Source organism: Macrotis lagotis, chromosome X (assembly GCF_037893015.1).
Source record: "Macrotis lagotis isolate mMagLag1 chromosome X, bilby.v1.9.chrom.fasta, whole genome shotgun sequence".
In the NCBI taxonomy this organism is placed as follows: domain Eukaryota; kingdom Metazoa; phylum Chordata; class Mammalia; order Peramelemorphia; family Peramelidae; genus Macrotis; species Macrotis lagotis.
This window is the reverse complement of record NC_133666.1, coordinates 426,817,681-426,842,148: the sequence shown is the minus strand read 5'-3', so window position 1 is coordinate 426,842,148 and position 24,468 is coordinate 426,817,681. Positions and strand designations below refer to the sequence as shown.

Genomic DNA, 24,468 nt, shown 5'->3' with positions numbered 1-24,468 from the left:
TAACCCCATTTGCCTTGCAAAAAAAAAAAACCTAAAAAAATAAAAAAAATTTAAAAAAGAAAGGTAGTCAACAATAGGAACTATTATCAGACAGCAATAGTCTGGTTTTTTTTCCCCTTAGGTTTTTGGCAAGGCAAATGGGGTTAAGTGGCTTGCCCAAGGCCACACAGCTAGGTAATTATTAAGTGTCTGAGACCGGATTTGAACCCAGGTACTCCTGACTCCAGGGCCAGTGCTCTATCCACTACGCCACCTAGCCACCCCACAATAGTCTGGTTTTAATTATTTTTGTTAAGGAAAGAGGGGTACTGTGCTGAGGACTCAAGAGGTGTTAAGGAACAAAAAGATAAAAAAAAATTTATTAAAAATTATATAACATTTTAAAAATAAAGTATGAGGCTTAGCTCTCCCCTTCTATATTTCTGAAAACAGAAAGTCATATAGGAACCAAGTTAAGAAAAGGCTGCAAAGATGACCTATCTCAGAACAGCCACTAACAAGAATTTTAACCCTTTATTCCTAACATATTAACTTCAAAGCCTTTAAATTTTTATATCAGGAAAAGACTATCAGGTAAAAATCGCAAAGGCATTCAAAGTCCAAATATGTATTAAACAAAGACTGACAACTAAGATACTATAACATTCCCCAATAAGGATTAAGAAATTGATTCAACAAGAGTTAGAGCTACAGATTCTCACATAAAGGTAAAAACCCTTCCCAATTTGTATCTTACCTGAGAAAATCCTCCTAAAACAATTCTATGAGATGGAATGCCATTCTTCACTTCTTGATCTATTAAAGCCTTAACTATAAATGAAATTAATAGTTAATCATCAAAATCTCCAAATTTAATCCTAATATAATTTGAGACTTATTAACAGGCTGTTGCAAAGTACAAAATAAGCTTTTAACCTCAAAACACCTAGAAATATTAATGAGTACTAAAAATTATGTCAAGTTTTTTTAAAAAATTAAATAATTTAAAGGCAAAGATCTAAGTTGTGCCCCAAATGTCAAATATGACAATTTAAAATAAGAACAACTTATCCGACCACTAAAGTCCAATTCTGAGATCTTTTTTTATTTTTTGGAGATAAACTGATAATTTTTACATTGGAAGATAAGTTTTCATACATGTTGACTTCTTTTCAACCAAGACAAAAACACAGTACTAGGCTGTATTTATTCCCAATAATAAAAATCACTGATTTTTAAAGTTATATAAAAATGAACAAAATTTTCTTAGTTCTTTATGACTGATACACATAGGTTTCCTTATTACCCTTCTCAGAAACTCAAGCATCTAAAATTTCAGCCTTTAACTTCATTCATTTTCAAGCTGATAACTCTCAAGTGCTAGTTCTTTCTTATGATTTAATGGTATAGATACTTTTATCTTATTAAGCATAATAACAAGGCAAAAAATTGTTCCTATAGCAATAAAGTAATTTATGGAAAAACAAGGTATAGACTTCTTCATTTCTGCAAAATGTTTGTTTTAATACTAGCCATCTCTAGCTGTGAGGGTTACCTTAAAATAACTTCTTAAGTCAAAGGACCTAGCAGTCCCTTCCCTCACAATTTCTGATTGCCCTTTCTAAATAACAGAATATACTCTCATTCACTAATTCATGTATGATTCTTCTCTTGGAAGAATTTTTGATGGAAGGCAGAAGGGATGTCCTGTGATCTTCTTTATTTTAATCTCCCTGGAGCCCAACTGTTTCCAGTACCTTTTCAAATCCCTCTGAACATTCTGGACACCACTGGAATTACTACCAGTTGACTTTTAGACAGAATGGTACCCAATTCCCATGGGTCAAGAGGTGGGAAGAAAGGAAAATGAAATCTCTAACACAAAGGGGATGGGTCTGGGGATGGGGCCCAAAGGGGAAAAAAGTAAATAGTAAAGTGTATACAGTCAGTTCTGCTATAATTAATGTGAGTTTTAGTTTTTGCAAGGCAATGGGGTTAAGTGGCTTGCCCAAGGCCACACAGCTAGATAATTATTATGTGTCTGCGACCAGATTTGAACCCAGGTACTCCTGACTCCAGGGCCGGTGCTCACTGCGCCACCTAGCCGCCCCTATTAATGTGAGTTTTAACAATTATAAATAATTTAAAGGCAAAATCTAAGTGGTACCCAAAACTGCCAAATATGATAAAAGAACTTCACACTATAACATTAAGCATGGGATAATATAAGTATGGAATAATCTTCTGGGGGAAGACCTGTGATTTTATCAATCTATAAAACTACTTCTACCATACCAGCAATTATTTTTAATTTTTTTTTTTTAGTTTTTTTGCAAGGCAATGGGGTTAAGTGGCTTGCCCAAGGTCACACAGCTACGTAATTGTTATATGTCTCAGGCCGGCTTTGAACTCAGGTCCTCCCGACTCCAGGGCCGGTGCTCTATCCACTGCACCACCTAGCCGCCCCAAGCGCCACCTAGCCGCCCCCAGCAATCATTTTTCAAATTCTGGTATCAGAGACTTAAGGTAATGAGGTTAAATGGGACTTACCCATGATCACACAATGCATGTATATGAGGCACTATTAGAAACCCATGTCTCTAGGATTCTTTTTTTTGTTTGTTTTTTAGATTTTTATTTTTGCAAGGCAATGGGGTTAAAGTGGCCTGCCCAAGGCCACACAGCTAGGAAATTATTAAGTGTCTGAGGCCAGATTTGCCTCAAATTTGAACTCAGGCACTCCTGACCCCAAGGCCAGTTCTCTAGCCACTGCACCACCTAGCCACCCCTCTATGATTCTGAAGTCATCCTTTTATCCATTATACCAAGGCTGTCCAGAATGCAACTCCCTGCTTTAATAAACAAAGCCAGCTACCACAGAGCTCTCACCAAAATGGCAAATCATAATATGTTCCTATTACTTCAATAAAAACTTCTAAAAGTAAGTTTGGATAGCCCTGCACTATACTGAGGATTCATCTTTAATATCTGTTAATACTTTTGCATATTCTCAAGTACTATTATTTTAGATTAATTTTGACAATCTGACCAAAAAGCACTCAGAACTGAGACAATAGCTAAATCATGGAAGTATATCTTATTTTGGACTTTCAATGCAATAAATATAAAAAATGACAAAATTAAAAATAAACATCAACTTACAGCCAGAGTAAACAAAATTTTTCTTCTGATTTCACAGGGTCATTCCCCATGGAACCAGGCAAACTATATATCATCAATACTTTGAAATGAAGTGCAGCATGTAATCTCATTGAACAGTTTAATGAAATTAATGCTACTATTTTCAGAGGAATATTTCTAGCTTTAAGTGTTTGGCTTCAAAATTAAATTTCTGAGTAGTTTTTTTAAAACAATGTTTCAAGTTATAATACCAGAATATCCAATATCTTTTCTCAAGATTCACTGATTTAAAGGGTTTTATTAAGCCATTTAAAAAAAATCTCAAGTAGTATCTTTAAAAATACTCATTTCTTCTAATCCACTCTACCTATCAGTCTTTCACCTTAACAAAAGCACAATAGTTTTGAATATAAAGTATATCAAATAGGAGGAGCAACCTTTTGTAAACCCCAATAACTCTTAATTTTTGTTACAGAAAACTACTGACTTAAGACTTCTCAATTTCCAGTGCTAGACTTTTCTAAAGGAAAGGAATCACCTGGACCCATAAAAATTTTTTAAAAAAATATTTTTGTAGGGGCAGCTAGGTGGCGTAGTGGATAAAGCACCGGCCCTGGCGGCCCTAGCGGCCCTAGCGTCAGGAGTACCTGGGTTCAAATCTGGTTTCAGACACTTAATAATTACCTAGTTGTGTGGCCTTGGGCAAGTCACTTAACCCCATTTGCCTTACAAAAAAAAAAAACAAACCTAAAAAAAAGTTTTGTAACTTTATACACTTCAATATAATTCCCTTTGTAATCCTTTATATTTTATTTTATGCATTTAAAAACATCATTTGAAGGAGTCCAGACAACCAGAGAGGCTCAGAATTTCCTGACATAAAAAAGGAAGAAACTTTGTCCTAAGGGGCAGCTGAGTAATGCAGTAGAGTACCAGCCCTGGAGTCAGGAGGATCTGAGTTCAAATCCAACTTCAGACATTTAATAATTATACAGCTGTGTGGCCTTGGGCAAGTCACTTAACTCCATTGCCTTGATAAAAAGAAAGGAAAGGCCTTCGAGAACAAGATCTTCTAACTCAATTGTTAGAGACACCTAAAAATCAGTAGTTTTGTTTTTTTTCCTGCAAGCATTTATATGTATATATGTTTTGCAAGGCAATAGGGTTAAGTGACTTGGCCAAGGTCACACAACTAAGTAATTATGAAGTGTCTAAGGCAGGATCTGAACTGAGGGCCTCCTAACTCTAGGACCAATGCTTGATCCACTGAAGCTGCCCCTTGTATTTATTTATATAGATATTTTTTCCTGTAAATATATTATATCTAACAGAATGTGAGCTCCTTAAAGATCAGGATTATTTCAATTTTGCAATTGTATTTCTAATTAGTGCTTCTATTTTAAATGATACATATATTTATAAACTTACTATTTTCTGCAGCTTGTTTTATTCCATGTTCATCCTCCTGCGAGTCAGGAGAGAGTCCAATAATATCAAACCTAAAGTAATATAAATAAATTATTAACAAGTTAATAATTATATAATTGATCAATATAATTAACACATATAGATCAATATATACTATAAAATACAAAATATAAATAATACATAATTTTAGAATTCTATGCTCACAAAGTATGTTACATCAAACTGAGGAAGACAGAAGCTGATAAAGTAGGACATGATCAACATTTAGATACTAAATATATCTAGTAATAATGAGAGAAACACAGAATTCTGGAGCCTCAAATGTCCTTAAAAGATTCTCATTTATTTCAACCACCTTATTCGGCAGATGAGAAAAATGTTCCTAATAATTAAATAATTTGTTAAATATAACACAACTAATTAGTAGAAGAACAAGGATTAGACTACAGAAGTTGTCAAACTCTAATTCAAAGTTCTTTCAATCATTCCAAAATACAGTCTATCCCAATAAAAGGGACTCTCTAGTTGTCTAACACCAATCCGATCCTACATGTGCTCAAATTGAAAAGTGATAATTATGGAAATTATATCTTATTTTATTTCCTTTAATGAAGTATTTTATCATTAAAAAAACCAAAATTAGCAACATGAGATTTTAAATCAAAAAGCTTTTAACTGAGAGAAAAAAAGTAAAATTAACCTTTTGAGGATTAGTTGGAAAGTCACATTTTCTTCTAGTCAAGCAACATGTCTCACTTCAGATTAATAAAATAAAGTCATCAAATTTTATTTTTATTGCTACATCTTTCAAGCAATCTTTTATAAATGACCAACATGAAAAATACTTTAATTGGAGAACTATTAATCCTGAATTTTGGGTTACCAGATAAATGTTTTTCTATAACCAAGCAACATTCAGAAATGGAACTTTGCACTCCCTGGACTTTTCATTGAACTATAAACTGATAGTCTACTGTAATTCATTTGATCTTTCTTCTGTAGATATTGAAGCTCAATTCCTTTGAGGGAATATAGTTCTCTTCCAAGAAGATCTGCAGACTTCTGGAACTTTATGGAAATAGCACAAAATCAATGACAAACAAGAATAACTGGAGGCTTCTTTTATCCTCTTGGATAAAAGTTGGACCTTGCCTGATCTCCTTCACAGTGCTAAATACTTTGGCAAGTGTACATCTCCTGGATTTATACTTCACCTGATGTCTTGACAGCTGCTCAACAGTGTTATTTATATTGTATCTTCCAGGGATCATGAATGATTTAATATATGGAAGACATTTTTATTGCAAAAGTGCCTATATGGAAGTATCAAAAAATGAAAATAAATCCTAAAAGACTATTAAGGTTAGTAGAAAGATTCTATATTTCACAATTATGTGTAGAGGAAAACTAAAGAGCGTTACAATCCTTCCAGTTGCACAGGTTTCTAAGTTTGACATCATACTCCAACTCATACTTAACCAAGTGTCCAATAACTGCTAAATCTTATTTTTTCTAAATCAACATCTCTCACATCAACAACCTTTATTTTCACTTACATGAATGACTATGTGAAAGACTCCAATCATCTAAAACCTGGACTACTACAACTGCCTTACTAATGGTCTTTGTATACCAAGGGTCTCACAACTACCAAAGTGATTTTCTTAAAGAATTGTTCTAATCATCTCATTCCCCCCCTTTCAACTCCAGTAGCTTCTCCCTTTTGACATTTCACAATTGGGTCCCAATCTTATTCCAGTCTTATTGTATATTATTCTCCTTAAAGGTACACTGGAATGTAACTAGTCTCCTTACTCTTAATCTCCATGATTTTGCAATGGTTATCCCCATGCCTGGCAATGACAACATGCACACACCCTCCTCACCTGTCTCTTAAAATTCTCTTTAACTTACTTTCAAGGGTCAGTAAGCACCACCTATGTGAAGCCTTTCTTGATTACCTAGCTGCTAACTTAGTTCCCCCTCTCAAAACAAGGATGTTTATACACATACATGCTGTCTTTCATTTCCAGATTGTCAGCTCTTTGAGGGCAGAGGTTGTATCTCCAGGGCCTAGGCCATAGTAGATATTCAATACATTGACAGAGGAAAGACCAATGGTAGTGCCTAAACAAGCAAGAGTTCCTTCAGAGCTAACTCCAATTCTAACCTCACAGTTATTCCTAAAACACTCAGTTGTATGAGTTTCTTTTGGTTTGGATTCACTTTGTTCTTCTCTATCTAGTTTTAAGTCTCCATGCTGGGAATTCTTCAAGTCATTATGAAAAAAATTAACACCCTCCAATCTCTCTCTCTCTCTCTCTCTCTCTCTCTCTCTCTCTCTCTCTCTCTCTCTCTCTCCACTCCCCATTTGTTCCATATGGTCTCAGCAATTTTTTTTTAGGTTTTTGCAAGGCAAATGGGGTTAAGTGGCTTGCCCAAGGCCACATAGCTAGGTAATTATTAAGTGTCTGAGACCAGATTTGAACCCAGGTACTCCTGACTCCAAGGCCGGCGCTTTATCCACTATGCTACCTAGCCACCCCTAGCAGTATTTAACTAAAGAAAAGATACACACTCCTAGAAGAATTTGCATGAACTGATGCTGAGCGAGATGAGTAGAAGCAGAAGAACACTGTATTCCCTAACAGCAACATGGGGCTGATGATCAACCTTAATGGACTTACTCATTTCATAAGTGCAACAATCAGGGACAATTTTAGAGTATCTGCAATGGAGAGTAGCATCTATACCCAAAGACAGAATTGTGGAGTTTAAACAAAGACCATTACCTTTCATTAAAAAAAAGTTATCTTTTTATATAATTTTGCTATCTCTTATATTTCATTTTTTTCCTTAAGGATATGATTTCTCTCTCAACACATTCAATTTTTTTATAAACTTTTAAAAAAATTTTATTTAAGGCAATGGGGTTAAGTGATTTGCCCAAGATTACACAGCTAGGCAATTATTAAGTGTCTGAGGGCAAATTTGAACTCAGGTCCTCCTGACTCCACTACACCACCTGGCTGCCCCAACACATTCAATTTTGATCAATGTATAGCATGGAAACAATGTGTAAAGACTATCAGATTGTCTTCTGGGGGTGGGAAGCAAGGTTAGGGGAAAAATTGTAAAATTCAAAAATATTTAAAAAAAAGAAAATATACACACTCCAAATGAACATACTAGTAACAATAATCTTACAGAAAATTGGCTTCTTTAAAGCAAGTAGAAAAACAGAAAACAGACAATCAGTAAGAACTGGTAAGAGATTTATCTCTCCCTGGAGTCAAAATAAGAAGACAGAGAGAGAAGGTAGTATCAGCAGGGGATCACAGAGTTAAATTCACTGGGGTCTTCTATTTGAAGTTTAATAAGTTCAGCCTTTACCTTATTCCATAAGTTTTACACTCAGTCTTGATTATCAGTCCTATTCTAACTCCCTCAGCAACTGAAACAGTTTGGATGAGGAAGTTGTGGCTGGAACAAACAACAGCTCCCTATGGTATTTTAGTAGTTCAGTAGTTTCCCCACATTTTAGCTGTGCATACACACATTCTATACTCAGCGGCATAGTAATGATCAGCAGAAACATCCCAGTAAAATGCTGCAGGATTTCATGCTCTCCCCAAAGTGCCCTTGCTCAGCTCTTATTACAAGCACATGATATTTCAGTTCTTCCCCCCCCTCGCCTTTTTTTTTTTTAGGTTTTTGTAAGGCAAATGGGGTTAAGTGGCTTGCACAAGGCCACACATCTAGGCTATTATTAAGTGTGTGAGGCCGCATTTGAACTCGGGTACTCCTGACTCCAGGACCGGTATTCTATCCACTAAGCCACCTAGGCCCCCTCTCCCCCATTCTTGAACTGTCCTTTCATTCTCAGTCTCTTTAGTTCTTGAGTCAAAAAATAGGACTAGGGATTTCAGTCCAGACCTTGAGCCTTCCATCTCCAATTGCTTGCTCAAAAGGGGTGCTACATATAAAGTTAAAAAAGTTTCTATACAACAAATCCAACTAAAAATAGAAGAAAAGGAAAAATCAGAGGACAAAAAAACTTTGCCCTAATTCATTATGTCTGATATCTGAATATATGAAAAACTAACATAAACTATATATATATAATATATATGTATATACACACATAGACATATACATATATATAAATGAAAGTCACTTCCATTAATCAAGTAGTCAAAGAATATGAGCAGTTTTAATTCAAACTCTCAATATCTAAATGAAAAATGTTCAAAATCACTCAATCAGATGAGTGAAAATTAGTCCTGAAAAGAAATTCACCTCAAAAACATCAGTCCAGGGACAGCTAGGTGGCACAGTGGATAGAGCACCACCGAGTTCAAATCAGGCTTCAGACACTTAGTAATTACCTAGCTGTGTGACCTTGGGCAAGTCACTTAACCCCATTGCCTTGCAAAAACAAAAACATTAGTCCAGCAAAGATGTCTAAAAATCTGAGCTAATTCCTTTTCAGAAGGCTATGTGAAAATAAGCATACTCATTCACTTCTGGTGAAGTTGTAAATTGATTCAATAGCTCTGAAAAATCAATTTAGAAGTGTGTAAATTATTGCACTATTCTTTTACCAATCAACTACTTCTAGAACCCATGAAGGTTTTTTGGTTAAGACCAGATCCATACATATAAAAAAATCAGCATTATTTGTTATAAGAAAAAAAAATACATATACAGTGACTGGAGAGTGATTAAACAAATTATGATGTATAAATAAAATGAATGCTGATGCACCATAAGAAATTATACACAGTATAGAAAGCAGAACCAAAAGAACAATATAGCGATAACTACAAAACAAAAAAATTAACACTGAAAAGCAAGCAAGAATAGGATCTATGCAAATAAAATGATGTTAGTACCACAGGAGCATGTCTTCCTCCTCTCTGTTTACTGATAAATTAATTTGGGGAAAGGGGAGGCTAACTTGTAGTAGGTTTTGTTTGGAAGTGTTGATTGTTAAACCACCTACCTTACACCAAAGTCACAATCTCATGTTGGAAAAGATGAAATCATTACTCCTGCTGGAGTTTGCTACCCACATCTTAAGAGTTTCTAGAGATAAATTCTTCTAACTTGCATCATTCCATATAAATAAGAATAAGATAGCAATCTTAACAAGAGGCAATTATCTTTTGGATGCACATTCCACAGAGAGTACATTTTGATTTACACATCAAGTCTATATGTAATCTGTCCCTGTCAGTTGGAGAATCATCAACCACAAAGATGATTCCTTCCAACTTAATGACTTGGCAATATGTGGCCAAGGGAGGATTCTTTTTTTAACCATAAAGCATCATGAAAATACACATAGATATATGGATATCTTCTATCTACCATCAGTGTAAGAGGTTTCTCTTTGTTTTGTTGCTATTACTCTATCTCTTGAAAAGGAATTATTTCTACTACCTCAGAAACTTTTTATTTTTGGTCTCTTGTGAATTTTTTCTTCCATTCTGTCAAAGAATGCTCTCTGTCTTAAGTAAGTCAAAGCATATAGAGGTTATTTCTCAAGCATTTTTATATTCTTCCTTCATAATCTATAAAGTCTTTCAATTCTATTGCTATTCCCCAGCACAATAACTTACTTGAATTTGAATTGAAAAATAAATGACTACCACAAACAGAAGAGGAACATAAAATAAATGGATGGTTACTGTATTAGTGAGCATAGTTTTAGATTGAGTGCTTATTTCCCCAAGTCACTGGGAGTACCTGCTCCTAGACCTGTTCATTCTTCTCCTAGGTTATAGTCGTGTCACTCTCAGGGAAATCTACTTTTAAACTTTATCAGCCTCATACTTCCCTAGTTTAACTTGATTATTAGCAAGTGATCAACAATTTCCTCTTTAAATACACTCATACAGGACAACACCTAAAATAAAACTTTCAACACTATTTCTTACAAGCATTAAATCTATGAAGTAACTTTTAATTAAAGCAAATTCTTATGACATTGCATACACTATTTTCAACTATCTCTGGACCTATTTGACAGTTTCTTAAGCATTAAGTCTAAAGCACAAAATTTTGCAAGTTTTATTAAAAAAGTAAACATATAACTACTAAAAGCAAATCTATCCACCAATTCTCCCTACAATTTCTTTTTGCCCAGGCCTGTATTTTTATCCATATTAGAGGGAGAATTATGAACAATCTCAGAAATGCAGATATCACCATTCCAGAGGCAGAAAGTGAAAAAGAATTAAGAAGTCTTTCAATGAGGGTACAAAGAGATGACTTCCTATCAAACAAAGAAAGAATAGAAGCATCATCAGATTTTATATCCTTGGGCTCAAAGATCACTGTGCAGATAGAAATTGCAATCATGAAAATAAGATACTTCCTCCTTAGAAGGAAAGCTATGGCAAATCTGAACAAACTACTAAAATGCAGAGACCAGGAGTGCCTAAGGTGGGGCAGTGGATAGAGCACTGTCCCTGGAGTGAGGAGTACCTGAGTTCAAATTTGGCCTCAGACACTTAATAATTACCTAGCTGTGTGGCCTTGGGAAAGCCACTTAATCCCATTGCCTTGCAAAAAAAAAAAAAAGTCCATATAGTCAGAACTATGCTTTTTCCAATAGCAATGTATAGCTGTGAGGGTTGGTCTACAAAGAAAGTTAAGTGCCATATAATTGACACTTTTGAATTGTAATGTTGGAGAAGACATTTGAAGTCCCTTAGACAGCAAGATCAAATCAGTCAATACTTTACATTAATTAAGGCTATTCTTGAAACCTCAAATACTGAAAAGAAATTAATTCACATAAGGTCAAATATTGAAGCTTAAACACTTTAGCCACATAATGAAAAGACAGAACTCACTGGGAAAGATTGGAGAAAAGGATGGTAGAGAATGAAATGGATAAATGGTGTCATGGAAACAATGAACAAGAACCTGGTCAAAATTTAAAAGATAGTGGAGGACTGGCATACTATATAGTCCATGAGGTCACAAAGAGTGGGACTCAACTTCTAAACAAAGAGGAGGGAACCCCTGGTGAAAAATTTCGTCTATCAATGCAACTTGAAGTCTTAGTTCCTTGACCTCATTGACAGGACTTTACCCAGAATCACACAAACAAGTAAATAGGTTAAGAGCTAGGAATTTGAACTCAGATCTTCAAGTTCTCTATCCATTGTTCACCTAAATAATAAACCAAATTTATTTATGTCATACTACCTAAATAATAAGCCCAAATTTATTATTAAATAATATACTTACGGGGCGGCTAGGTGGCACAGTGGATAGAGTGCCGGCCCTGGAGTCAGAAGTACCTGAGTTCAAATCCGACCTCAGACACTTAATAATTACCTAGCTGTGTGGCCTTGGGCAAGCCACTTAACCCGCAATAAATAAACAAACAAATAAATAAATAAATAATAAAAATAAATAATATACTTACCAAGAAGGCATAGCCATACTCATATTTAAGGTAACAGGCATAACTGGTCTTTAATTTTTTGGGGGGGGGGGGGAGAAAAAAAGAGGAAAAAAGAATTAAAACAAGAATTTCAAGTGTACCAAAGCATGAAATATCATGAATTTTACCAATTATAATGAACCTCTTGATATTCTGTATAATAAAGAGCCATAATTATTCTTTTGCATTTTCTAAGTTACTTTTAAGCTTTCTTTAAAAAAAAAAAAAGACTGGATCTCTTCAACTGTTCTAGGTTGGAATGCAACAGGGTTATTCACAGGCCTGATTACTGTTGAATACCACAGGACTTTGCAACCCAAGGTGGTAATTCTCTCCTTAGGAAATCTGCTCCCCTCCCTGACCAATGATCACTACATTGAAATGAAACCAATCATAGGATACTGTGGCTCAGAGATTAGCACCAGCCTCACCCAAACCTTAGTAGCTGGGATTTCAGGCATGTACCACCACACCCAGGTTTTTTTTTTCCAAATAATACTTTTTGGGGAAGTCTATTTGCATACTAGTAATGCACAGCTTTAAAAAATTAGATGCATAAATTTGGGAAGATATGAATTGATCAAGAGTTAAATGGGCAGAACAAGGTAAAACAATTTATTAATTGGCAACACTGCAAAGACAAACTTCAAAATAAATTCTTAAAATTTTGATTATTGCAACAAACATGTATGATTCCAGGAGACTGATTAACTATGATAAGGAAGTGGTAATAAATTCATTATGATAGATAATTTGGGGTATGGATAATGTAGCAATGTTTTTGTCTGATTAGGCTTTTTTTTACAAGGCTTTTTTATTTTTTTAATGATAATAGGAGAGAAAATATTTAATTGAAAAATAAAATTTAAAAAATGAACTAAGAAAAATTTATTACAGTAGTAATCTGTTAGTATGGACTAAAAACATTAATTCTAAAAAGTATAGAAAAGTTCTTCCATATAAAAGGAAATCAAATGTTACTGTAGCCAATATTAAACATAAAGATTCTGAATTCATTCAAGGCACAGTACGTGATTTCAAGAGGTAAGATACTAAGGATACGATTACGAAGATCACTACTATGCAAAGTTCATAGCACACATTTAGTGTTTAATAAATGTTTTCTTCATTTGTTCATTTAACTGCTCAAACTTCTTCAAAGGATCTAAAACAGGTCTAAATAGGTGTTGCTCTACGGCAAGGGTTCTTAACCTTGCAGTTCATGAATAGATTTTAGGGAATCTACTACATATGACTTCATGAATTTTTTTGCATTTAAAAATATTATTCTGAAGTCTTAAGTTTCATCATACATGACACAAAGTTAAAAATCTTGGCTTTAAAGTATACACCAAAAGGTTTAAAATTCACAAGCACACTATCACTCAATATTTATTATTATTAAGATATTAAAAGTTTAAAACAGTCTTGTAAAAACGGAAGGGATTTTTTTGGAGCAAAACTGAAATGTCAAAGAATGTTTATTTTTAGCTATCTCTAAAACAAGGATTACTAGGGAAACCAATGTGTGAACAAAGCATCCTTCACTCAGCTAATATCTTTCAAATATACACAAAATATAATAAAAGGTGATTAATTTCATCCCCATAAACTCTAAATATGAAACAATTTTGATGAAAAAGCTGAATTTATAAACAGCTTGCCTAACAAAATAAAAATGTAAACAATGATAGGGGGTCGAGAATAAATTTTCAAGCAATTTACAAACATGCTAACTGCCAACATTCTTTATTTTCTTCAAGTCTCCTCTCTTAGAACATATAAGACTAAGCATCAATGTATTAACATCCTTATAATCACTATACAATATATATAATCACTTTTATTTCAATGAAATAAAAAAAAAATCACAAAAATTAGAAGAAGCCTAGATGGAGAGCTGAAGTTACTTCAACTCCTTCACCTCATTCTAAAGAAAAAGAAGTCAAAACTTTGGTAAAGTGATTACTCAAGGTCACAATGGAAGTAAATGACAGAGATATAGAACTTGATCCCAGATCCCCTCTGTCACTAGGTGTTCCATCCACTACACCAGGATGGTCAAAAATGCAGTCAACCTGCACTGCAATTTTTTGTGGCCCCTTGTAGGTTTACTAAATGCTTTAGTAAACGAAGTCCAGTTACAGGGCTCACTAAAATGAGAAATCAAAATATACTGTCTATCGTTTCAATAAAAACTTTTAAAGGTAAAATGACAGTTCTACACTATGCTATCTAACTTTAATTTACAAGTTAAAATTTGCCTTCCTTCCAAATAGTCAAATAATCAGGTTTTCTGTACACTTCAAATCTCAATTCAGTTAAACTTGTTTGTTACTTTGGTTGTGTTAATTTAAATATGTAGGTGAGCTTGATAATAATCTTTATGAAGATACTTTGTTAATTCACTCCTTAAATGCCAATGGGAAGCAAAGATATATATAGATAATTAATACATGGTCCTTCTTATCAGGAAGCTTACAATCTTGAAGATCATAAGGAGATTGTGTCAAGTTGTGAGCCTAAGTGGTTACTGCATCCTAGTTTTCTAACTAATTTTTCCAATCTAATATTGGTTTTTTCTATTTCCTATTAAGAAAGCAGTATCATTTCAGCTTTCAAAACATTCCCTTGTACAATAACAGAACTACATAATATATAAACTATCATAGTATTGTGTTTAATACCCTTAAAAATAATTAAAATATTGCCTTCAAAATACATTTTTGGACAAGTAGTACTTTCATCATAGTTCTATCTATGGTTCTGGCAGCAAGATGAATTTAAAGTTATCAGGATAAAGATAAAGAATGTGCTCCAAGTTTTCTTTTTTCCTTTTTTTCTGGTCAAATCATTTCAATCTTCCCTAGAATTATGGGGGAAAAAAGCTTAAGTAAAAATACTTACGCATGTGGACAAATATATTTGATGTGTGAACTTCTAATACCTGCAAAAGCTTCTGCCCATCCATGCCTGATGGAAAAAATTTTAAATTATATGAATAATGCCATTTGATAAACAATGTTTTATAATAAATATCAAGTTGGTAATAAAACAATACCTTTTAAAACAATCTTAAGAACAAGTATTTACTCTTAAAAAAAGACTTGCAAATAGTTTTAGAAACAGATTAACTGCTATAAGAATTATAAATATAAAGTTTTTATACACACACACATACATACATACACACAAAATTGTATTGTATGGTATGCAGCATTCCCAATGAAGAAATTTCCTCTGCCAAACCAAGTGTAGTGCTCCTGCTAGTCCTAGAGATTCTTGGGGCAGAGAGGTTAAATGACCTGCCCAAAGTCACATAGATCAATCACCCAGGTCTTCCTGATTCTGAGATTATCTCTATATCACATTGCCTGTCAAAATAAGGATTATATAAAATTTTTCCCCTATAGAGGAATAGCACATGATAAAGAGAATTATCCCAAACATTTTCATTGGACAGTGCCTTACATTTTTGTGGTTTTAATTGTTTTCTAAAATATATTCACATAGATTCAATTCAATTACATTCACCCAAAAATGTGTCAAATACTGTACTAGGAATTAGGAATACAAAGACAAAAATGTAATTTTTAACTAGGAAATACAAGCACATGGAGAAACATAATGCAAGCGAACTTTAAGAAAAAATATCATTAGCATTGGAAGAAGTGAGAGATAAGGCAGATTTCAAGAAATTATTGGCACAGAAGAATGTGAAAGGCAGAAATGCATAGAAAGATAATTTTGTGCAAATGCAGGGAGTTAAGTGAGTCAATGTTGTCTTGAGGAACAGTTATTAGTCTGGCTAGGTGGTAGAATTCATAAAAGGGAATAATACAAAAAATTAGAAAGGTAGGCTGGAACTGGATTGTGAAGAGCCAAGCATAAAGACAGAAAAAAAGCAACAGGAGGCAACTGAAGATCACAAGAGAAGGACACCATCTTATTTGATTCTCAGTCACATAGTATGATAAGAAAAAAATTACAAAAGAGAAAAATGAGCCTATAACCTGCCAAAAATCAGAGAGAAACAAGATTCCCAAATCTAATATTCTCCCATTATAAATGCCCCCCTTCATGAGATCTATTAATATAACATTAGTACAAAGTCATTGTACTCTATTTTCATAATTCATTCAGAATTTGTTTTTAAAGGTGCTTTGTTTTTTAAAGGATCATCTCTTATATTCAGTAACTCTCCTGGAGAAACTGTGTATATTTAATGTAGTTATTCTTAACTTGAGGGAGACATGGATAAATTTCAGGGGGTCCAAGAACATGAATGAGGGAAAAAAATAATACCTTTATTTTCACTAACTTATATTTTTGAAATTCAGCATTTCCTTCAATTATAAAATTATTCCAATTAGAGAGTTACAGGTTTTACCAGACTGCCAAAGAGATCCATGGCACAAAAAAAAAAAAAGTTAAGAAAATCCTAGTTTTATATGATTTCTCTCTATCACAATTTGGATCAGTGTACAACATGGAAACAATGTAAAGACTGACAAATTGCTTTCTGTGGGGGTTGGGGAGAGGGAAGTATGATTGGGGGAAAATTGTAAAACTCAAAATAAATAAAATAATTTTAAAAAATCCTAGTGTTCAAGAGGGTAACAACCGTCAATTATCTAGATCAGTTCATCACTCCATAATCATTCGGGATGGCTGACATTTAACTATACAAGGAAAAATTTTCTAAATAACAGTAAAAAATAAGCCATTTCAGTCTGGTCTTTGATTTTTTTGGATAAGGAATCTCAAAGAGAAAAGACTTGGAACTTAGGGGAAACTATGAGAGCTATCCTGATTCTATCTCAAAGATTGTCATGTGGAAAAAGAATAAAGTTTGATCCCACTTTTCCTCAGAGGAATAAGGAGAGCTTGCAAAGAGAATATCTAGGCTTGATGGCAGGAGCAAAAGTTCCTAATACAAGGTCATCAGAAAACTGTATAGTCTATTCTGGGAGACCAGTTTCTCCTCATGGGAGGCCTTCAAGCAAAGGTGAATAGGTACCTATGCAGATGAACTGCACAAAGGATTCTTTTTCAATTATGGGGCTGAACTGCACAAAATTTAGCTGTTTTACTCTAAAATTTTGTGATTTGGCCATTCCATTGAGGACTCCCTGAAATTTTTGCCTTCCTTTGTATCTCCCACAGATTAGCACAACATCTAATACGAATATTCAAGATACTTTATTGACCTGACTTGATTCTCTGAATTGCAATAGTCATTAATTTTACTGACTATGCTACAAAAAATTTGTAGGAACCAATGAAAGTAGCAAATACATGGGTGGCTAGGTGGTGCAGTGGATAGAGCACTGGCCCTGGAGTCAGGAGTACCTGAGTTCAAATCCAGCCTCAGACACTTAATAATTACCTAGCTGTGTGGCCTTGGGCAAGCCACTTAACCCCATTTGCCTTGCAAAATACTTTTAAAAAAAAGTAGCAAATACACTATAAATATATTAAAAAAAATCACCATACAATGTACATAGCAGACATTCCACTAACACCTGTTAAAATAAATGAACAAATTAGACAGTATAAATATCTTTCCTCAAAAGTTGGAAGCAAAATTTAGACAAAGCTAGAACTGAACCTCCTGTTTCCAAGAAGAAATGTCATTCTCCACTAATCTATTTTTTAATTGTCAGGATACACAACACTCCAAGTCACTAAGGTTAACAAACTCACATGCTTCTTAGCACACTACGTAAGACCATGGCCATTATTTTGCTCATAGTACAGAATCTCAAAGTTATCTTGGAGCTTCATAATTTAAAGAAATATAGACTTCCTAAAGTCATCCCTTATCCTTTCAAAATCACTAATACATTTATGCAATCTCATCTTTCACCTTAACTCATCGCTTCCCAATTCCCCATGAATAAATTCATTCATCCACAAACTGAATAACTGCTTTACTTTTGCCCTATTTATATTTATTATTATAATAAAATCTCATTAAATTCACCTCCTAAAACTAGCTGAGGAAAACAATTTCATTTATAAGGATAGCAGTGATTTTCATAATCTGTTAAATAGAATAATATTTGTAGAGTATTTACATCTTTAAATTTCATGATCCTAAAGGGGGCATTTAAAATAAAAAGAAAACAAAAGAACTAGAAATCATGCAGTACCCAAAAGAAGGGGAAATGGTTTAATAATGGTATGACTCCAATTAATAAATGGTCACAAAGATCTTTAATGGTAGAGTTGATAGTCATTTTTGAAAGTGCTCCAAATTACTGAAGATTAAATAAATGCAAATTAAAGCTATTCTGAAGTCTGTCCAAAAGAGAAAATGACAAATGGAGTCACTATGGAAAATAGATATATTAAATGTTGAAGCTATGAATTTAAAACTTGGCCCCCCAAATTGCTAAATTGCAGATTCTTTGACTCAGCAATAATACTACTAGGGCAATACCCCTCAAGAATTTACTCCCTCCCCAAAAAATTTGCAAAGGATGTTTAAAAAAAATTAGAACAGTTCTCTTTGTGGATGTAAAAAAAAATTTGAAATTTAAGAGACTGCCAAACTCTTGGGGAATGGCTGAACAAGTCATAGCATATGGCTGTAAAGAAAACAATTATGCCATGAGAAATAAATGGGACGACTTCAGATAAGTAAATGAACGGATACAGAGTGAAGTAGGCAGAACCAGAACAATTCATACTATAACAATGTTATAAAATTGAACGACTCTGAAAGAACTATGATCAATGCAATGATCAACCTTTTTTTTTTAAGGTTTTTGCAAGGCAAATGGGCTTAAGTGGCTTGCCCAAGGCCACACAGCTAGGTAATTATTGAGTGTCTGAGACTACGCCACCTAGCCGCCCTATGATCAACTTTTAATACCAAAAGAACCATGCCATCTTCTGACAAAGAGATAATAGAGCTAATAGATTAAATATGGAGATAAGACACATTTTTTAGTTATGGCTTAAAGTGGCTACCTGAATTTGTCTTTTTGAGTTGCTATATTTTCCATAAACACTGGCCCTGAAGTATCCAAGTGGCCTTGAACCTGTCAAAGAAGCACTCCCTGAGCTGACAAAAATTTGATGTTTGACTCACCAGCTGAACTCCCTGGATGTCCTTGGGAGTCAAGACATATAACAGTCAGTCTAAACCAGATTAAGAAACTATATAGTTGGGACCCTTGTAGATAAGAAGGAAAGGAAAAAGACTGTTGCTTTTGCCATCTTACTTATACATGATTTCTTCCCTTTGGAAGGAAATTAATCCTTCCTCCCCCCCCCCCCTTGCCACCTCATTGCCATTTAGTAAGAAATTGCTCTCTCCTCTCTTCTTTGTGTTAAGTTCATAAATACGTGAAGAACTTGGATTGCAAATGGCCACATGCATACTCATTTCTTTTATAATAAATCAAATTTTTTATGTTTTTCATGAAGCTGTGATTACCTTCTAGCATGGCTATTGGATTACATGGGGTTTTTTCACCTACCTCCCTTCCTTTACAAGAGGGAAAATAAGAAAATAAAATTAAATTAAAAATTGCAGTTACTGAAGCCTCCCTTTCATTCTCCCCCCCATAGTGATTACAATGTCTATAAAAGACTTAGGGATAAACTGAAGAATCAATATCAAAAGTTCTATTTTCCTTACAAATTATCATCTATTCTATTTTACTTATAAATTTTATTTGCATTAGTAGGACAATTTCAGTGACAAAAAAGGTCATAGTGTTATAAAGTATCTAAAGTACAATTACATTTCAATTTTACACTACTTTAAGCATTTCAGTTATTTTCAATAATTTATTCAATAAATTTCAACAATTTCATATCAATAATTTTCAATAAAGGAAAGGGAACAATCATTTAATAAAGGTAGAAAATGACAGAAAAATTTCTCCAAGAACTGAGAATCAGTTCACTAAAAAAAAGTTCAACAGTTTTAATTAAATTACAATGAATTATTAGCACTGTGCTGATTCTCAAAAGACAGGGCTGAAAGAGGCACAAATGTAAATATATTTCTTGTTTTCCTTTATCTCTAAATGTAAACTTTTTTCACAATTACTAACCTATTCAAATACTTTGCAATATCATTTGACAAAGACAAGACTAATTCTTCACAATCCAATAAATTACTTATATAATCGGAACAAAAACCCATTTATAACCTTCACTTCTACATTCTGATCTATCCTAATCTGATCCTACCCAATATATTTTAACCACTGTTGCCATTTTTAACTACAAACCATGTATTTTCCTTTCACAGCTTTTCATCCATAAAAGCATATTTTTTTTTAAATATAAGTTCACAGTTCTACAGCAAAAAGGTTTTAAACTGTAGTCAAAGTACCAGTTTTGGTCCTCCAACTAAGAAGTTTCAAATAAGGATTTTTTGATTTGCTCCAAATTTTATTTAAAAATGAAACTGACAGAATTAAAGAAACTGATCATTAGGAGAGAAGTGACACATGTGTGCCAAAATTGAGAGAAAAAAACTTGACAGGCTGAAGGATAAAACCCAAATACAGAAGAGGGCCTTTAAGATGAGAAAAGGCAAAAAAAAAAAAAAAAAAAAAAAAAAAAAAGTAGAACCAGGAACAAAGGGTAAAAGTTGCAAAAAAAAAGTCTAATTTTGGTTTGAGGTAACAAGAAAGACCCTAACAATTACCTATTCAAAAATGATATAGATTGCCCCAAGTTTGTCTTTAAAGTAAAGGTCAAATAATCACTTAGAAAAATAACTAGGGGGAATTCTTTTTTTCAGGCAGGGCTAGGTGGGCTCTGAAACCCCTTTAAACACCTGAGATTCTAATTCACTTATTTTACAGAGAAGAGCAACCAAAATCACCAACTTACTCAGTAAAAGAATGCAATCTCCTAGATGTTTGTTCTAAGGATATGAAGAAAACTTAGCTAATTTTTTTTAATGTTCTAAAATTATGAGGCAGTTAGCATGCCATAGTGCAATAAGAACTAAATTTTGAATCAAGACACAAGTTCAAAATTTGTCAGACACTGATTGTGTGACCAGTAGAAAGTCAGTTAAATTCTCTCAGCTTTCCTCATCAATAAACTGGAGATAAGAGCGACCACCTCATGGTATTGTTTTGAAGATCAAATTCGATACCATATGTAAAGCATTTCGTAATCTTTAATGTGCAATATAAATACTAGTTACAATTATTTCAGTATGCAGGTCAAACTTAAAATTTCAGTAGAAAATTAAATCTATTTGTATTGTATTTAATTTTTAAGTTTTCTTCACTGAATGTACAATTTTTAATATAAGCAAAATAACCTCTACCTACCTAAATTTCAGCTAGCACTGAATAAAGGCACACAAGCAAAATCTTGCAGAGACAGTTGATGGCAACAGTGGATAGGTTCCCGGCCTGGAGTCAGGAAGACTCAAGTTCAAATGTGTTCATAGACACTTAGTAGCAGCCTGAGGAAATCCCTTAATCTGTTTGCCTCAAGTTTCCTCAAATATAAAATGGAGACAACAATAGTAACTACTTTGAGGGTTGTTGTGAATCAAATGAAATATTTGTAAAAATTATTCAGTACAGTGCCCTAGCAGAGTAGGTACCAAGTAAAAATAGTTATTCCTTTCCCTTTCTCAGTCATTCTACCTTGATCCAATATTATTTTTAAACATGGGCACTTTAAACCTACCTTAAAACCTCAAATGAATTTGCAATTAAAAAGTCAAACTTTTGTTAATGTGATCAACAACTTTCATCCTAACAATTTTTGTGAAGATTTTTAACTCTATAGTCCTATCCTGTGTGGAAACAATCTTAGGTCAACTTAATTACCGTTCTGCATGATATAAATGCAAACTATCATCAAAATAAAAGCATATAAATCTCACAATACAAAAATGCTACATAGTAGTAATCCAAATGAAATCTATCAGTAAATCTCTAGGCTCTAGTCACTAACATTAACAAAAACATGCTTATAATCATAAGATTTAGAAGGAGTCTTAAGAGATCACCTAGTCCAAACTCCTCATTTTGTAGATGAGGAACCTGAGGCCTAGACAGATGAAGCAATATACCTAAGGTCATAGAAATATTAAGCAATATACAGCAGGGATTCAAACCTAGGTCCTTAAGTGTTCAAATCCAGTCCTCCTTCCACTATCCAGTACTATACTACCTGTTGACAATAAAAAGTACAAGCAAGTTAATATTAACTATGTGCTCTGAATTTAGCTTGAATAGTCAAAAAGATTTAATGAAAAGCTACTTGGGTTTCTCATTCTGAATGTGTATTAAAAAAAATTCAATATGACACTATATAAAACATAATTCACCTTTGTTTCTTAGTAAATGCATAGTACAGCAATAGAGGAAGGGTAAAAGCCCTGAAACCCCATCTAACTATAACCCAAATGAAAAAGTTCCTTGTTATCCAAAAATCTTTATTTTATTTCCTTTTTAAGGATATTGACATTAAGTATTTAGTCAATCTTTCCCAGGAATGTCAAAAGATATCTAACAAAAACTCCTGAAGTTTCTCATATATAATTTTATACAAGTACTAGTCTTCAAAATAATGATTCTGAAGCACCAAAGTCACTTATGCTAACTACAAAATAACATACTTTATTTATTAAAATATTTTATAGAAATATTTACAATGAAATAGACTGAAATTAAAAATGATTTTTCTAGTTAGTCCTAAATGAACCAGAATTTCAATTAGCTGTAACTATTCCTCAAACATCTGTTAACTGAGATATTACTGAACTTAAATATTAAACTATCTTCTGCCTTTTCCCCCTCAGAATACTGTTTTACCCTGTTGATGAAACATAACCAACAACTTCACCATAACATATTTCATAACTCTTGAAAACAGAAACCATATATATATGTGTATATGTATATACATATATATATATATGTATATACATATACACACACATATATATATACATATATATGGCACAATATTACGATTTAGCTTGGAGGGTATTTTCTTCCCCAACATAAACAAAATGATAACTGGCATAGTGTTAATTATATGTATATTAGCCAGCATATATGTGTGTGGCACAATGGAGTCATAAATGATGGACCTGGAGTCGGGAAGATCAAAGTCCAAATCCCAACACACTGACCCTGGAAAAGTCACGTAACCCACCTATCTTAGTTTCCTCATAAAAAAAAATGGAGATAACAGCACCTATGACATAAGATTTTTATGAGGATAGGGTTTTAAAAAGGGCTATCTAAGTAGCAACTATTATTTATCATTTTTATTTAACATTGCATCAGCCAAGCCTGGTCTCAATGACTTCAGAAAACAAAATTTACTTTATTAGTACTATGATGATGCAGTAACTTTTGTGAGATTTATAGCTAGTTTTCAGTATCCCATTCCAATGGAAAGAATTATTAGTACAAAATTACTGAAAATCATAACTGAGGGGCAGCTAGGTGGCACAGTGGATAAAGCACTGGCCCTGGAGTCAGGAGTACCTGGGTTCCGGTCTCAGACACTTAATAATTACCTAGCTATATGTATAGCCTTGGGCAAGCCACTTTAACCCCATTTGACTTGAAAAACCTAAAAAAAAAAAATATCATAACTGACTCAAAAGACAAGCTTTACCTTCTGAAAGTGTCTCCAGGCCTCATAATGATAGCATTCATATAGCACTTCAAGATTTGTAAAGAACTTTATTAATATTATTTAATTTTATCCTCACAACACTCTTGGGAGGTTGGTGCTATCATTATCCTCATTTTATGTTTATTAAGTAATCTGCTATAGATTTAAAGCCCATGAGAAGCTAACTCTTTTAAACTTGCTTCTTTTTATAAATCTGATTAATACATTTAAAAATTTAAACAAAAAACTTCCCCAAAAAATCTTACACCAGATTAACAGAACATTTAGCTTAAAAAATTAAATTATAATCTATTAAGTCAGTATATTTTGTTTCAAGTTTACAAAAATTACCCAATCTAAGCTTTTCTAATATGAATGTCTGATAATTCTTCCAAAATTACTAGATTGTGTTTAGGCTACAAAATGAATGAAAGGGTTAAAAACCTAATTAATAGGTCACTATTATCTTTTCAATATTTGGTTAAATCCACTTTCCTCTGCCTCTTGACTCTAATAATAACAAAGAATGGGAGTTGTAGGACACTACCATATGCTCCTATAAAATACTAGCTTTACCCCAAAACAGAATCTTTTTCAAACTACAGACATTACTTATGCTATTAACCAAACCTGCACCTTCCTACTCCAGTTCACTGATCATGACTGATGATTGCTCAAAGTTGTTCAAAACAGCTCATAATAACTGTAGATTCAAAGTATGAATAATTCATGAACTATCTTACCCCTAATAGTACCACCGTCACCCAGAGATATAACCTTGGAATCATCTTTGATAGTCCTCTTTCATCCAACAAATCAGATTAGTT

General features: G+C 33.4%; 1 protein-coding gene across 7 annotated transcripts in view; it reads right to left on the bottom strand.

Moving 5' to 3' along the window:
• Positions 1-24,468, bottom strand: part of LYPLA1 (lysophospholipase 1) — a 78,366-nt gene that overhangs the window by 7,731 nt on the left and 46,167 nt on the right. For 6 of the 7 annotated variants that reach the window (XM_074200694.1, XM_074200693.1, XM_074200697.1 and 3 more), the window contains 4 exons: positions 14,918-14,983; positions 11,993-12,040; positions 4,549-4,619; positions 737-810 (listed from right to left, as the gene is read on the bottom strand). In XM_074200694.1, the coding sequence (XP_074056795.1) occupies positions 737-810; positions 4,549-4,619; positions 11,993-12,040; positions 14,918-14,983 (259 nt within the window). Of the gene's footprint in view, positions 1-736; positions 811-4,548; positions 4,620-11,992; positions 12,041-14,917; positions 14,984-21,324; positions 22,916-24,468 lie in introns of those variants that run through there. The other variant, XM_074200698.1, reaches the window with a different exon arrangement.